Source organism: Halichoeres trimaculatus, unplaced genomic scaffold (assembly GCF_033239565.1).
Source record: "Halichoeres trimaculatus isolate MK-OKI-2021-1 unplaced genomic scaffold, fHalTri1.1 fHalTri1_scaffold_23, whole genome shotgun sequence".
Lineage (NCBI taxonomy): Eukaryota > Metazoa > Chordata > Actinopteri > Labriformes > Labridae > Halichoeres > Halichoeres trimaculatus.
The window spans coordinates 459,949-476,279 of NW_027437201.1; the positions used below are offsets into that span (position 1 = coordinate 459,949).

Consider the following 16,331-nt stretch of genomic DNA (forward strand, 5'->3'; position numbering starts at 1 on the left):
CAAAATCGGTAAATGATCAGGGTTATCGATTAACTAATGATCAGATTTATGAATTAATTATCAGGGTTACTAATAGCATTTCATGTTGTTTGTTTGTTTGTGTGTGTGTGTGTGTGTGTGTGTGCGTGTGTGTGTGTGTGTGTGTGTGTGTGTGTGTGTGTGTGTGTGTGTGTGTGTGTGTGCGTGCGCGTGCTGTACCACAGTGTCTCATGATGTCTTCGTGGAAGTCCAGCAGCTGCTCTCTGATGTACTCTGGACAGGGACAGTCCTGTTTTTCATCCTTAAAGTTTAACAGCATGTTGATCTGAGGTGAGTCATAAAGAGAGAGAGGCAGAAATAGACAAAAAAAGAGTGAGAGAGACAGAGAGAGAAGGGGAGGAAGAAGCCCTCAGGACTGACCCACACATCTGACTAACCTGGGCTGGAGTTCAGGGTTCAGACAGGCATCTCAGTTTAAGTTACTTAATCACAGTCTCTCAGCTGTGCTCTTACCTGCTCCTGTGGAGGTGACCTAAACTCTTTGGTCTTTCTGGCGGTGAGAGCAGCTGACATGTTAAGAGCGAGCATCACCTCGTTGTAACGGAAACGCTGATTGTCCTGGAGACATGCCACAAAGTCATCAGAGAAGGCAACCACTGCCTCGATCCGGTGACGCACCTGACAGTCACACAGGTACTGCAGCACATTGCACATCTACACACACACACACACACACACACACACACACACACACACACACACACACACACACACACACACACACACACAAACACACACACAGGTTTTTTAAAGGGCAGTCTTATTATCATGTCAGCTGTTGAGGTAATGCCACTTATCCAACAGGTCAACCAGTAGGCAGGTGAATGGATCAGCAGGTGAACAGTTGTGGAGGTAAAAAGTTGGACAGGTGAGCAGGTGAACAGGTGTACGTATGATAAGATGAACATGTGAACAGGTGGACGGCTAAAAAAGTAAATATGTCAGCAGTTGAGTAAGTGGACAGGTGAGAAGGTAAGCAGGTGAACTGGTGAGCAGTTAAACAGGTGAGATGTTTGCAGGTGAACTGGTGGACAGATCAGAGGGCAAAATGGTGAACTGGTGAGCAAGTGAACAGTTGAACAGGTGAACTAGTGAACAGGAGAGCAGGTGAACAGGTGGACAGAAAAACAGGTGAGCAGGTGAACAGGTGGACAGGTAATCAGAGAGTGCTTACTTGTAGTTTGACAGGCTCAGGAAGCTTCATCTGTAACAGTCCTTCTTTGGGCATGCCCTGTCCCCCCTCCTCTCCTCTCCCTGCAGGCTCCGCCGTCTTTTGCTGCTCCTGCTCGCTGTTTGTCTCTGACTGCTTCTCTTTTCCCTCACAGAACACAGAGGGCTCAATGAGTCTGAGGATGTTCTTTAAGTCTCCGTTTTTGAACACGCCCATGATGAGCATGGTGTAGAACAGCTTGATGAGAGGGACGAACAGGAACTCGGTGCTGCCCCCTACAGGATCTCTGACATGCATGCTGCCCTCCCTTACTGCCTCTGTCAGCATCTCGATCGTCTTCACCTTCAGGACATGTAAGGGGAATTCAGGGCTGTACTGGAAACAGTCTCCTGATGAAGACCCATTGTTGCTGTGGTTACGATGCTTCGATCCACCCTCGCAGATGAAGTTTGGTGAAGAGAAATGCATTCTGGGTCTGAGGGAGGTGCTGAGTCCGATGCCAGGCAGGCCGTGTTTCTTGTCCTGGTCTGGAAACAGTGTGATGCTCTTGGTCTCCTCCGTCATGGGGACGATGTACTCATTGTTCATCATGAGGCGAGCTGTGGCGTAGCTGCTCAGGTGAATGTCGATCAGCAGGTCGTAGTAACCTGCACGCAGCAGACCTGCCACACACAAACACAGTTACCTGTTAACTAACATCTGTTCTTATTCACCTAGCATGTTACACACACGTTACTAGGGTGACCAGGTGTCTTGCATTGTGTGGGACTGCACAGCATTTTAATCACTTTTCCCACGTTGTGCAAATTGAGACAATGTCCTGCTTGATCGGCTGTTGCTCTCCAAAGTGTGGCAGTCTCGTTTCTGTAAACATGACTTTCATTTAAAAGCTTAAAGAGGGCCATTACTATTAGGTGTCCACTGTCAATCAATATAAATGCACATGGGGCGGCAGGGGGTCATCGATCTGTCAACTGTGTCCTTCTTACCTCCGCCCATTGACATGAAAAACAAAGGCAAAAGCTACAGACAACAGTATGCAGATTTTGTCTGAATAACATGAGGTTCCTCTGAGGACAAGGAGATGGAAACATGTTTATTTAAGGTCAAAACCAGCGCAGGGCAATTCACAGCGAGTGTTTTGGGAACTTGATCAAATATTTCTCCACCACGCATGGAGGGGAGTATGATGTGAAGCAACACACATCATGATGTAAAACCTCCAAGAAATGGCTTTTCAGAAAGTTTTAGCGTTGTCAACTGTTTTTTTTTTTCTATTTAGTTAACTTGTGAATGCGCTGAATATAAAGAATAGTTGATACTCTAAACATACACAACCAGAATATTCCACAAGCCCAGAGAAACTTGTGGTAATTTTTTTGTTTGTTTTTAGAAGTAGATTTTTTTTTATTAATTTTTATAAGTATAATTTTCCTGTGACAAATGCATTTTCTTGTCTTTTGGGCTGAAAAAAAAAACATTAAAGGGAGAGAGAAAAAAACACAAATGCCCATACTGTGAAATCAATTCAAATTGTTGTTATTCATATAAGCTTGGTCTCAATAAAAATGTAGATGTTTCAGGGTTAGGTGGACATTATTTAAAAGTTTAGACTATGTGTCAGCATCATGTTTACCTGTCCCACATTGTCACCACAAATACACTCCTTGTCCCACATGTGGCTTGAAAGCTCCTGGTCACCCTACGCGTTACCTCACATGTGTGCAGGTGTGATACCTGGCATGTATTTGTTCTCTATGGCCTGCAGCAGCTGGGACTCGTCCACATGGGAGCAGAGAGCGTGAGCCACGCGGTTATTTCCCAGAGCACAGATGGCAGAGTAGAGCCTGAGCGTGTGGAAGTGAAACTTCAACAGGTCACTCTGCTCCGACAGCTCCAGGATGTCCACACACCTGCAGTGTGAATGACACACCGCACCCACACACACACACACACACACACACACACACACACACACACACACACACACACACACACACACACACACACAGGGAGACCAGGAAAACAGAAGAAACACACAAACTGAAGGGACTTTGCTCAGACAGGAAATAACAGTGTGACCTCAATTGCTTCAACAGTGAGAGAATAACGCCTGTGTGTGTGTGTGTGTGTGTGTGTGTGTGTGTGTGTGTGTGTGTGTGTGTGTGTGTGTGTGTGTGTGTGTGTGTGTGTGTGTGTGTGTGTGTGTGTGTGTGTGTGTGTGTGTGTGTGTGTGCGCGCACCCCCCACCTGTTCTCCTCAGGTATATGCAAAGACATAAACTGCAGAGGTTCCTTACACTGGACCAGCCAGCCCAGTCTGTCGTTTACTTTGGAGGCTGACACCTGGACAGCACAGGTGAGATCAGACATAGGTCTAGGTATTGATGCATGGAGCGACATTAGCAGGAACACAACTGACAGGTGTTACCTGAAGGAAGTGATTTGGAACACGGCTCCACAGGACTGGAGTGAGAAACTGGACGTGCAATCGAGGAGGACACTGAGGGACAGGGTTCTTTTTCTCACTCTTAAACAGACCAGCTGACAGAGGCATCACATTCTGCGGGTAAGGCATCACACCACAACACATGTGACACATACATGTTTGTGTGAATGAGCGTGTGAATTAATGAGTATATAAGTGTGTGTGCTCTCACCTTGACACGCCCCAGCTCAAACTGGAAGACATTGGGGCTTGTAGCTTTGGCAAAGACTGCTGGGAACAGTTTTGTCCTGGGCTCCACCTAGAGAGAACACACTGATGAGCTGGTACTGAACACGTGAAGTCAGAAGAAGTCAGAGGGCAGACCAGAGAAACATTGTATTCTGAAGAAGCTGTAAAAAGATTCACCTGATAGTACGTGCTGAGCTCTTTTCCATTTGCTGTGAAGGTTAGAAGACCATGTGTGGTGTCCACCAAACAGCCAATCTCCAAACCGTTATTGTTCCTCCCCTGCCCAGGACTGCTGCTCTCGCCAGCCCACACCATGTAGCAGTTACTGCGCTTAATACTGCAGAAGACACACCATCCTACAGTGACTACACTTAATACTGCAGAAAACACACCATCTGACACTTACTGAGCACTGTTAAACAATTATTCTGGGTAAGTTATTAATTTGGAATCAATCTTAGACAAATCAGTACAAGTGGAATAAAATTTGTGCAAGAGGTTGTTCTCCAAACCACCTACTAAATACTCCATGTGAAAGTTGTATGTAGTAGGCACTGCATCCTGCCTAATGCTTTTGAATGTAGTATGTAATCTCACTGTCCTTTTGGGTCTGTTTTCTAGTAGACTACTCTGGTTTTCAGTTTTGGAAAGCTGAGGTACAGCTGATGGATTTTTTTTTTTTTTTGACTTAACATTTCATCTATTTTGTTAATCATATTACAGCAGAATCGCCGGATTGGTGTTCAACGTTGCACAAATAGTTATATTGTTTAATTAAAAGAAATTCTGGAAGTTACTGCCTTTTGTTTTTACAGCTGATGGAAAAACCTCTTCCATATTTGGTGTTTGGTTCAAAAAAGTGAATTAGTGATGTATATGGGCTTCAATGAATTTGTAGAAGTAAATGTCTCTTTAAGGCTAGAAGCGACAAGAAGACCAGAGGCGACAAGGGCCTGCCACTGGCATAGACAAACAGCGTTTGCACTGTGCATTGTGGAAAACAGTATACCAGGTAGACTGGTCTGTTGCATGATGAGAAATTTCCCTGGATCAGGACATCCAGGGATTTTAGCCATACTGCAGACTTTGCAAGTTTCTTATACTGCCTACTACAGACTGGATTTGGGTCAAAATAGTAGATACTGCCCGTGTAGAAGACAGTTTGGAGAACAGCCCTAGTTTAAATGAAACAACCTCAAAAATGTCCTGGTGGCTCTTTTTATATGACATTTAGATTTGTGTTGTCTCTTAACCCACCTCTCGTGAACTTTGCCCTTCTCGTCTCCCAGAGTCACTGTGACTGTTCGGACGTTATGCAGCTCAAAGCTTGGGTCATACTGATGGAAGTCCGAGGTCACCCAGCCCACCCAGACCCTGCTGGGCTCCTGACCTGGAAAGATCCTCACCGAGTAGTAATGCTGAAGGAAGTGAGAGAGGAGTTCAGTTTAGGATCACAGTCTGAGCCCAGGGAACTTCAGGGATCAGAACCAGGGATCATTGCATGGAGTACACATAAAGCTGAGGTCTGTTAATGAGGTTTCTGTCTTACTGTGGAGGCGTGCATCAGGAACTCATATTCATCCTGCTCATCAGCTGTCACCTCCTCCGAAAGATGGCTGGATGCTGGACAGCTGTTCTCAGGCTTGTTCTTCTTTAGCAGGAACCTGTGAGGTCAGACACTTAGTTACAGACAGGTGTGCAGAGACAGGTTTAAGTGACAAATTAAGGCCTGACAGGTCTTTAAGGAACAGGTTAAAAGGGGCAGGTGTACAGAAGACAGGTTAAAGGGGACAGGTGTAAAGAAGACAGGTTAAAAGGGACAGGTGTAAAGAAGACAGGTGTAAAGAAGACAGGTTAAAAGGGACAGGTGTACAGAGGACAGGTCAAAGGGAACAGGTGTGAAGAAGACAGGTTAAAGGGGACAGGTGTATAGAGGACGTGTTAAAGGGGACAGGTGTGAAGAAGACAGGTTAAAAGGGACAGGTGTACAGAAGACAGGTTAAAGGGGACAGGTGTAAAGAAGACAGGTTAAAAGGGACAGGTGTAAAGAAGACAGGTGTACAGAAGACAGGTTAAAAGGGACAGGTGTACAGAAGACAGGTCAAAGGGGACAGGAGTACAGAAGACAGGTTAAAGGGGACAGGTGTACAGAGGATAGGTTTAAAGGGGACATGAGTACAGAGAATAGGTTTGAAGGGGACATGAGTACAGAGGATAGGTTTAAAGGGGACACCTTAATTGAAGGCTCCCCTGTGGACATGGACATGGAAGGGTTACCTGTGCTTCAGCTTGGATGGCTTCTCCTGGTTGTAATCTTTGTGATTGTTGAACTCGTCTTTGTCGGGTCCCTGAGGTGTCTTCATCAGGACCTCAAAGTCTGACACTGTCTCAAAGTCTTCCAGCTCCTGCAGGAAGAGCACACAAACTCTCAGACATGGCCAGACCTGAGTGTGAGGATAAAGGTGTTAGCATGGGGCTCGGGTCTAGTACCCTTTTTGGTGAGAAGAGGCCGTCACTGCTTGGGGATCTAGAGAAAGACTCTGCACACTCTATGGGCATGCTCAGTCTATAGAAGGTCATGTCTGTCTGGCTGTTCTGGGAGCCAAATGACTTTTGAGTGACTCTAAGACACGGACACCACTCCACACTCCCATCTATCCTGGTCACCTGGAGGACAGGAAGAGCTGGTTTAGGCTCAGAGTGGATTATTTTTTCAAAAGGTCAATAGGCGTTGACGTGTGTCCATGAGTGAGGGCTGCAAGGGGCCTCACCTCTATGTGCTGGTGGTTCGGGGGTACAGGAACAAATTGAGGAAGCCTCTTGCTCAGCCACATGGTCACATCACGGTTCATGTTGACAGCAAATGGTTCATACCCTTCCTGTAGACCGCAGATGGTGAAGAACTTCAGAGAACTGACGTCTTTACCAAAGTTCATCCTCCCAACCTGACACACCCCCAGACTGCACACGGGCACGAAACCTGCAGACACACATACAACAGTTAAGGACTAAATCTGAGAGCAGCTGTTAACACCCTGAACCACCAGTTCATGCTTTTACTGGGCAGCTGCGGCTCGGTGGTAAGGTGGCTTTGACTCTTGGTGGTTCTATTCCCAGCCTCTGTGGTTTCCTGCAAACAGTAAACCTTGGGATCCTCCTGAGGATGTAAGACTTGATGAGCCATTAGCTCATCAGCTGCCACTGAATCTGTTCATAACTCTTTTTGTGACACGTTTGTATTTAGGACCCAGAAGCAAGTAGTTGGTGACAAACAATGAACAGTCTTTATTGGCAGATATTTAAAGGCACAGTTCTGAGCCGGGTTTGAACCCGCACACTTTGGAATGAAGGGTGAGTGTCTTTCCAGTTGAGCCACACAGGAGACGTTTGGGACAAAGGCTCAGACAGTCTTTAAATGCAGGTAGTTGCGGCTTGAGCGGGGATCGAACCCGCGACCACAGAATCTCTAGACGGGCGTTCGCTTACTGAGCCACACAGGCGACATACAGGCAAAGGCTCTTGTAGTAGAAGGCCGGCGAGGGTTCAGTAACCAGGCAGACCAACACGGAGTAGGATTCAGGCGATACTCAGAGTCGAAGACAGGCAGGGATCAGGTACCAGGTAGACCAGCATGGATCAGGACAAGCTGAACTCTGCGTCAGAGACAGAAGCAGGATCGACAGCCGGGGACTCAGGCAGACGGGTGAGTGACGAACAGAAGCTTTAGTCGATACCTTGTAGTCAGGCCGAGGGTCAGGCATAACAGGCAGAAACTGGGACGAAACTAGTAGGCAACAGGTTATCAGTCCGAAGACATGTCTGAAGTTCTCAGCATGGGTGCGAAGACAGTGTGACACAGGCTGTTTTCGAATTTGCCTACTACATACTGCTTATTAAAGTAGTATGTAGTAGGCACTGCCTACTACATACTACTTTCATAAGCAGTATGTAGTATGACTGTTCAGTTGGGTTAATTTTTGTAGTGTGCTACGCTGGTTTTCAGTTCGAAGAAAATGGAAGTCGGCTACGGCTGACTTTTTTTCCCAAAAAATCTTTATTGAAAATGTAGAAAATAAACAAACCACGAGTAACTTATCTGCAAATATATTGCCAGAGAGAGCATTTTATATTAACTTTCAGTGGTGGAGATGATGAGGATTTAAAGATAAAAAAAAGAAATGGCTCTTATATTTATATTCCTCTGCTACTCCGGTTGTTGTTGCTCCGCTCTCTGCCATTTTCACTCCTGATATGGGAGCAGGCACGTTGCATTGTGGGTAACAGTATGCGAAGCAGACTGGTCCGATGCATACTGTGGATTTTTCCCGATTCAGTACGTCATCCGGGTGTTTTTCTCATACTGCAACTCTGACATTTGTTCGCATACTGCATACTGCATACTGCATTTTGGTCAAATCAGTAGGCACTGCTAGTATAGTATGTGAATTCGAAAACAGCCACTGTCTGTGTGTGGAGCTGGGGTTTATATAGGTGGCCTGATGGGAGCAGATAAGGTGCAGGTGTGAGTAGGAGCACAGGCGAGTGGAGTTCGGCCGATTAGGCTGCAGCAATGGAGAGGCAGGCTGGAGACAGAGGCTGAGGCTGAGACTGTGACATTTTGGTGTATAAATCTGTCCTAATTGAAGTGTTTTTTAGTAAAACCAGCCTAAAGGATTACAAAAAATGTAGAAACAATAGTTTGTGCTCTGAAGACAGTTGGAAGACGATAAGCTAATGAGCTCTTTACTGAGCTTCCTCAAACATCACATTGGGAGGTCCAAGTGCTTAAGGACCCAAACAAAGACTTAGACCTCAGTGCAGTCCCTTAGTCTGCAGAGTACTAAGAATAAACTGAAGGTCACCTCAGAAGAACAGTACACTAAGGATAATCTGAGGGTCACTTCAGAAAAAAACAGCAGACTGAGAAAAATCTAAAGGTAACTGCAAAAAGAAAACAGTCTGTGGGTCTCTTCAGACGAACAGCAGACACTGAATAATCTGAGAGTAACTGCCAACAAACCATAGTCTGAGAATAATCTGAGAGTCTCTGCGGACAAATGATAGACTGAGAAAAATTTAGGGGTTACTGCAGACAAACAGCAGAATATGATAACATTGAGGGTAATTTCAGAAAAAACAGCAAACACTAATAACCTGAAGGTCACAGAAGACTACCAGCAAACTGAAAATATTCTGAGGGTTTCTGCAGACAAAAAGCAAACTGAGAATACTCTGGAAGTCACTTTAGAAAAAAACAGCAGACTGAAATTAATCTTAGGGTCACTGCAGACAGGAACAATGTGAAGGTAACTGCTGACAAACAGCAGACTCAAAATATTCCGCAGGTCACTTAGGACTAACAGTAGACTGAGAAAAATCTGAGGGTCACTGCAGACAGACAGCAGACTGGGAATACTCTCAAGATAACTTCAGAAAAAATCAGTAAAATAATCAAAGTGTCATGGAAAAAAAAAGAATGAAAACCACCTGAGAGTCACTGCAGGCAAACAGCAGACTAAAAAAATCTGAGGGCATAGCAGACAGGAACAATGTGAAGGTAACTGCTGACAAACAGCAGACTCAAAATATTCCGCAGGTCACTTCAGACTAACAGTAGACTGAGTATAATCTGAGGATCACTTCATAGTAGGGCTGCACGAATATCGCAATCGCAATCGCAATCGCAATCGCAATATCAGCACATGCAATTCAGATTTTTCTCCATGATAACCAAGCAAGTCTGTAGACTCATCATGACACAACTTTTTTTATTAAATCGCAAGCACAATCGCAATCGCAATCGCAATCGCAATCGCAATCGCAATCGCAATCGCAATATTTTCCACCTATTCGCAATTCGCACCTTTTCCCAAAATCGTGCAGCACTAATTCATAGGAAACTATGAAAAATCATGGGTTACTGCAGACAGAGTATAATCTGAGGGTCACTGCAGGAAAACAGCCGAAAAGAGAAAAAACTGAGAATTACTGAAAAATAACAGCACACAGAGTAAAATGAACGTCACTGCAGACAGACAGCAGACTGAGAAAACTCCAAAGGTCACTTCAGAAAAAATCAGCAAAATAATCGAAGGGTCATGGGTAAAAAAAAAATAGACTGAAAACCACCTGAGAGTCTCTGCAGACATACAGCAGACTGAAAAAATCTGAGGGCATTGCAGACAGAGAACAATCCACGGGTAAGTACAGTCACTATTTATTTACAGCAGACTTATAAAACCAATAGTCACTGCAGGCAGAGCATAATCTGAGGGTCACTGCAGAGAAACTGAGAATTATCTGAGGGTCTAACAGCATACTGCTTTTATACAGAGACTGAGAATAATCTGAGGGTTTTTGCAGACAAAGAAAAAACGGAGGTACCTGCAGTTCAACAGGAGACTGGGAATTTTCTGAGGATCATTGCAAATTTACAGAAAACTGAGGAAACCTCTGAGGGCACCCCAGACAAACAGCAGACAGAACTATTTGAGGGTCACTGCAGACTCACAGAAGACTAAGAATCATCTGGGGGAGCACTACAATTTGACAGCAAACTGGGAATAATCTGAGGGCCACTGCAAACTGACAGCAGACTGAAAACAATCCAAGGACACGGTCACACTGGCCAACCGTGCCGTGCCTAAGCACGCTTCAGCTCTAAAGCACGGCACGGTTGGCCAGTGTGACCACAACCCTGCCTTGCTCAACCATGATTCGTTTCCGTGCTTTGGCACGCTTCAGAGAGGTGAGCTTTGGCACGGTTTACTCCATGCGCAGGCACAAGGACGCGGACAGCGCGTGTGATCCTTGACATATGATCCCCGCGAGCGCATCTCTCGACAATCATTTTAAACGAAGCGGGGGTGTTAGAGGGCTGTGTCAGGCCAAAACAACTTACTTTAAGTCCAAAAGTCTCTAGAGTTGTAGCAGTGCTTTCTGTGTCTCATTGTGCTGACTCTGATGAGATCGTGCTTCATGTAAACAGATGCCTCATGAAGACGTGTGTGATACCCGCTGAAGTCCGGTTCATATAGGGGTAGTGTGACCGCTGGCTGTACTCGCCAGCTGGGGAACAGCGCTGCAGGGGGGCAACTGTGCTTAAGCACGGCACGGTTTGGATGGCCAGTGTGACCTAAAGGGTCACTGCAAACTCACAGGACTGTGAATTATCTGAAGGTTACTGCAGACAAACTGCAGATGGAGAATAATCTGAGGGCCACTGCGGAAAAATGGCAGACTTTGAATTATCTGAGACTTACTGCAAACAAAAATTATTCAGGGTTTTGTTATATATCTTTATGATAATAACTTTCAATCTAGTCACATGCCATATTCAGGGTTGATGTATAGTTATCTGGCAGATAGAAGGATAGCTATCGTCTCCAGCTTGTGTCTGTGAGGTCTCTTTGACCCTGTGTAAACTTTCACCCAGTCTCCTAGCTCCATGCTCTGATTCAACAGTCACACACTTTGATAGCACATCTCTCTGAAAACTGAGACCAGCTGTGGGTTGAGACAGTGGTGTCAGTCATGTTTTTTGGCCAATTACTCTGGGTGTTTAGTTTTACTCAACCTCTGAATAGGCATAGCAATGATTGTAATAAAATTGTATTGCTCCCCGATGTGGGGGCTAATTCCTTTGGGACCAGCGCTGTAAACCTTATCTATGGCCGGAATAAATGCTAAACTGAGACATGGATCCTCTTCTCGTGATCTTTGGGAGTTGTTCGACTAAAAAAACAGGTAGATTTAATTACAGTTTCTGCAGACCAAGAAGAAATCTAAGAAGTCATAGCAGAAAAATGGCTAACCGAGAATAATTTGAGATTTACTGCAGACAAACCGCAAAATGAGAATAATCTGAAGGTCACTGCAGACTAACAACAGACTGGGAAAATCTGACATTAAACTAACAGCAAACTTAGGAAAACTTGGATGGTCACCTCAGACAAAAAGCAGACTGAGATTTACTTGAGTGTTTCTGCAGACTGAGAACGATCTAAGGGTCACTGCAGACAGAATGAACTGAGGGTCACTGCAGACCTACAGCAGACCTCATATATGAAACGCAAATATTTACCTCAATTTGCTTCACCGTAAATTGACAACAGGCTGAGAATCATCTGAGGTTTACAGCAGACAAACAGCAGACTGCTTAAAATATGAGGGTCACTGCAGACAACCAGGAGAGCGTCACTGCAAATTGCTAGCAGGCTGTGAATAAGCTGAGGTTCACTGCAGAAAAATACCAGACAGAGAAATTAACTAGGGGTCACTGCAAACTGTCAGCAGACTGAAATCTGAGGAATGACCTGAGGGTCGAGGCAGACAAAGAATACCCTGAGGGTCCCTGCAGGCAAACAGCACATTGAGAATTATCTGAGGATTGCTTCAGGCAATTACTAAAATAACAATCTGAGGGTCAGTGCAGAATAACAGCAGGCAGAATAATCTGAGCGTCACTGCAGAATAACAGCAGACAGAATAATCAGAGGGTCACTGAAGGCAGAGAATAATCTGAGGGTCACTGCAGAATAACAGCAGACAGAATAATCTGAGGGTCACTGCAGAATAACAGCAGATAGAATAATCAGAGGGTCACTGAAGGCAGAGAATAATCTGAGGGTCACTGCAGAATAACAGCAGATAGAATAATCAGAGGGTCACTGAAGGCAGAGAATAATCTGAGGGTCACTGCAGAATAACAGCAGACAGAATAATCTGAGGGTCACTGCAGAATAACAGCAGACAGAATAATCTGAGGGTCACTGCAGAATAACAGCAGATAGAATAATCTGAGGGTCACTGAAGGCAGAGAATACCGTATTTTCCGCACTACAAGGCGCTTCGGATTATAGGGCGCACCTTCAATAAATGGCCTATTTGAAAACTGTTTTCATATATAGGGCACACCGCATTATAAGGCGCAGACTAGAAGTTATAGAAGTGGCTGGGGTTGCGTTATGCATCCACTAGATGGAGCTGCGCTAAAGGGAATTTCAACAAAACAGTCAATAAGTCACTCAAACTCAGGCTACATCCACACAGAGCCGCACATTTTCCTGTCCAACCATTTTCTGTGCCGTTTTCAAAAAAAGTGCGCTGTAAAGACGAAGCCATTTCTGCCGTCCACAAAAGCTGTTTCCAGAGATCAGTTCAAATGCCAGACCTTTGGGGGGCGCTGTATTGCTCTAACAATAAACAAAAGAAGAAGCCTGGGCCAGCCTGTGAGCTAATGTTAGCACTTAGCAGAATTCCGCTGTACAGGTTCTATTGTTTACCGCTGTTACTCCGGCGACGCCCCCTGACTACAGCAGCCATGATTAATCAGTATCGATCCATATATAAGGCGCATCAGATTATAAGGCGCACTGTCGGCTTTTGAGAAAACCGAAGGCTTTTAGGTGCGTCTTATAGTGCGGAAAATACGGTAATCTGAGAGTCACTGCAGAATAACAGCAGGCTGAGAATAATCTAAGGGTCACTGAAGACAGAGAATAATCTTAGGGTCACTGCAGACAAACAGCAGATTTGTAGTTGGCTGACATTTTAAAATGAGTCACTCAGTGCTCAGGTGTCCCCCCCATACAGGAACTCACCTTCAGCAGCTTCAAAGTCCTTAAAGGCCAGCTCAGATCCAGAGTCATCCAGCAGCACCTCTCCGTTCAGAGTGAACATCATAGTGTGTTCGTTCAGGTCCACCATGCAGCCCACCACGTCCCCCTTCTGCCAGGCCCGCCCAAAGTGCTCGTTCCCCTGGTGCCAGCGCTGGACCTGCAGACAGACCCACCTTCACCTTTAGTTCAAAATCCTGGATGGTAACAGGAAGCATGAGCACACAGACAGGTTCAAACACCTTGAAGCCGTCAAAAACGAAGGCCAGGTCATCAGATCCCAGCTCCTGGTCTGGGAGGCAACCCGGTCTGGCCCAACCCACCCTCATCTCTCCTGCTGTGAGGACCTGGGGGTGAAAACAGTTAAATCTGAGTCCTCGGATCAGGACTGCCATAACCCCCACAGGTCTCATCTTACCTCCAACTCAAAGTACCACTTGCCCGAGCTCACGCTGTAGGTCTTTTCTGCTCTGAAGATACGAAACCTCTCTGCAGACATGTTGCTGGGGTCGGACTGAGCTGCTGGAGTAGGACAGAGAGGCTGTGGTTAGCTTTGTGGTCTGAATAAACTTTGAATGGACTGAGGGAGAGAGGGCAGGCTGGTACCGTGGTCCTGGTCTGGAGCTTCGAGGTTGTACCCGTAGCCCAGCAGAGTCCTGACAGCCTCTCTCAGACTGTCCTTGTTGGACTTCTTGGTCCTCTCGTCCAGCAGGTTGTACGGGACCAGACGAGGGTTTCTGCGGTTCTTCACATCCTGAGAGCAAAAAAAAAGCCAGAATACAGGACTGGGGATGGTCTAGCTCGGGTCTGTCCTATATTTACAGTCTTCCATGTCTGTCCACTTTACCCAGTATACCCAGTCTGCCTGGTCAGCATCCCCTCTTCCTACCTGCTGGATGCCATAGGTCCAGCCCTGGCGGATGCGGTCTCTGGCCCAGACGTTGTGTGCATTCTCAGCCAGTTTGTCCACCATGGCCTCCTGGGTGGAGGTGAGTTTGATGTGACTCAGGTCCAGAGGAGCCGGTTTATAACCACTGGATAGCTCATAGCTGCACAGACAGAGTCCAGACACTCGGGTGTTAGCTCGCAGGCTAATCAGGACCAAGTCTGTTTACCCTACTGTTTAGGGGTTTCCTCCAATCAGATCTCAGACACGGACTCTCTGCTCTGTTCACTAACAGAATTCATCTCTCCACACACCTGTGACCCAGCCCAACTGTCTCTACAGAGAGGAAAATGTCAGTAGGCTGTGTCTGGTTAAACTGACGTGTAGCCTCTCAACCTAAGACACAAGGAACCAGCACAGACATAACCTGCTAACTAATCTGGCATCATTAGCCTGCAACAGATCACAGAGCTCATGTGGTCAGGCTGTGCCTTCAGAGCGAAGACTTGTGTCTGAGAGATAGGGGGATGAGGAAAATGCATTATTAGGGAAGAACACTACAGGTGAAAATCTACCTGCAGAACAAGGTTTCACAGCTAGAAAACTTTGCATCACTCTCTGCTTCAGGATTACGATGATCTACTGTTTTCTTGTGGAATTTAATCTTTGTACACTCTTCAGTCAGACGTGGTCATTTGTCCTCAATAAATAAAGTTTGATCAACAAGGTAATGCAGCACTAACGAGCAAATCAGCTGATGTTCACTCACGTCTGAGACAGCTTCAGACTCTTCACTTTCTCCACAGCATGCTCATCGGCTAGACCGACATGACATCCCAGAGCTAGCAGGGTCCTGAAAGACAAACACACACACACACACACACACACACACACACACACACACACACACACACACACACACACACACACACACAAACGAACAAATTCAGGATCAAATAGTCTTGTGTGTGTGTTGTATGTCTGTTTATTACTCTGATGATTACTTGAGTGTCTCCAGAGACATCTGCAGGTTGTAGCTTCGCTCCTGTTCAGGAAGTTTGGAGAACTCCACCAGACAGGGGTGCTGCCTCTTATTATCATCCCTGACCTGACGCACACACACACACACACACACACACACACAGAGGTCACGCATAGGGCGGAGTCAGACAAGCTGTCTCTGTGTGATACTTACAGCTCCGTAGGTCCAGCCCAGCTCAATCTTATTCATCACCCAGAGCTCGTGAATGTTCTCTGCCAGTTTCTCTCTGATCCTCTCCAGGTGAGGGGGTAGAACCACCTGGGGGGAGGGTCACAGAGACCTCAGACATCTTCCTTTCTTTACTTCAGTCCTGCCTCTAACCATACCTGGTCTGGACAGGGTTACTACCTTGTTTGGGCCTTGTTTGAACTTAGTCTGGGCCTCATACCTGGCTGGTGTCCACAGGTGTGGGGGTGAAGGCTGCCTGGCTCAGGGTGATGGTGGGCCCCAGCAGGTCTCTAGCTCCAGTCTGGTCCTGGCTCGGTTCTAGCTTCAGCTTTTCTCGGGGTAAAACAGCCTCATAGCAGGGGGCGTAACCTGGTGGTGGGAGGAACTTAAACTCTCCATGACGCCCCCCTAGGAGGAACCTAACCCTGCAGATGACAAGTAGAGGAGGAGAGGGGAATGGAGAGGAGAAGAGAAGAGGAAAAGAAGAGGAGAAGAGGAGAGAGAAGTAGAAGAGTGAGGTAAGAGTTTAACACATGGCCATGTTTGTTTTGTTCCTAAAAACAGCTTCATGGAAGTAGCTTATTTCTAGTGCACTAGCTACCTTCCTGTAAGCCACCTTCCTTTTATTTATACACTTTATTTACAAAATTTACTTTAAGGGGATTGCTTGTCCATTTATCCTATTGTTGTAATTCTGAACATCCCTCCAGAAAATTCTGGTGCACACACAGT

The 16,331-nt window shown here is 46.0% G+C and overlaps 1 protein-coding gene across 22 annotated transcripts in view; it reads right to left on the minus strand.

Moving 5' to 3' along the window:
* ryr2a (ryanodine receptor 2a (cardiac)) overlaps positions 1-16,331 on the minus strand; it is a 224,953-nt gene that overhangs the window by 115,289 nt on the left and 93,333 nt on the right. For 16 of the 22 annotated variants that reach the window (XM_074664015.1, XM_074664009.1, XM_074664018.1 and 13 more), the window contains 22 exons: positions 15,820-16,024; positions 15,585-15,689; positions 15,394-15,497; positions 15,159-15,242; positions 14,393-14,552; positions 14,110-14,257; positions 13,922-14,025; positions 13,746-13,850; positions 13,489-13,663; positions 6,658-6,866; positions 6,377-6,553; positions 6,164-6,291; positions 5,436-5,550; positions 5,144-5,304; positions 4,064-4,223; positions 3,870-3,956; positions 3,641-3,772; positions 3,461-3,555; positions 2,948-3,123; positions 1,214-1,872; positions 493-693; positions 199-304 (listed from right to left, as the gene is read on the minus strand). In XM_074664015.1, coding sequence (XP_074520116.1) covers positions 199-304; positions 493-693; positions 1,214-1,872; positions 2,948-3,123; positions 3,461-3,555; positions 3,641-3,772; positions 3,870-3,956; positions 4,064-4,223; positions 5,144-5,304; positions 5,436-5,550; positions 6,164-6,291; positions 6,377-6,553; positions 6,658-6,866; positions 13,489-13,663; positions 13,746-13,850; positions 13,922-14,025; positions 14,110-14,257; positions 14,393-14,552; positions 15,159-15,242; positions 15,394-15,497; positions 15,585-15,689; positions 15,820-16,024 — 3,596 coding nt within the window. The remainder of the gene's footprint in view (positions 1-198; positions 305-492; positions 694-1,213; positions 1,873-2,947; positions 3,124-3,460; positions 3,556-3,640; positions 3,773-3,869; positions 3,957-4,063; positions 4,224-5,143; positions 5,305-5,435; positions 5,551-6,163; positions 6,292-6,376; positions 6,554-6,657; positions 6,867-13,488; positions 13,664-13,745; positions 13,851-13,921; positions 14,026-14,109; positions 14,258-14,392; positions 14,553-15,158; positions 15,243-15,393; positions 15,498-15,584; positions 15,690-15,819; positions 16,025-16,331) is intronic. The other 6 variants (XM_074664020.1, XM_074664021.1, XM_074664019.1 and 3 more) reach the window with 1 other exon arrangement.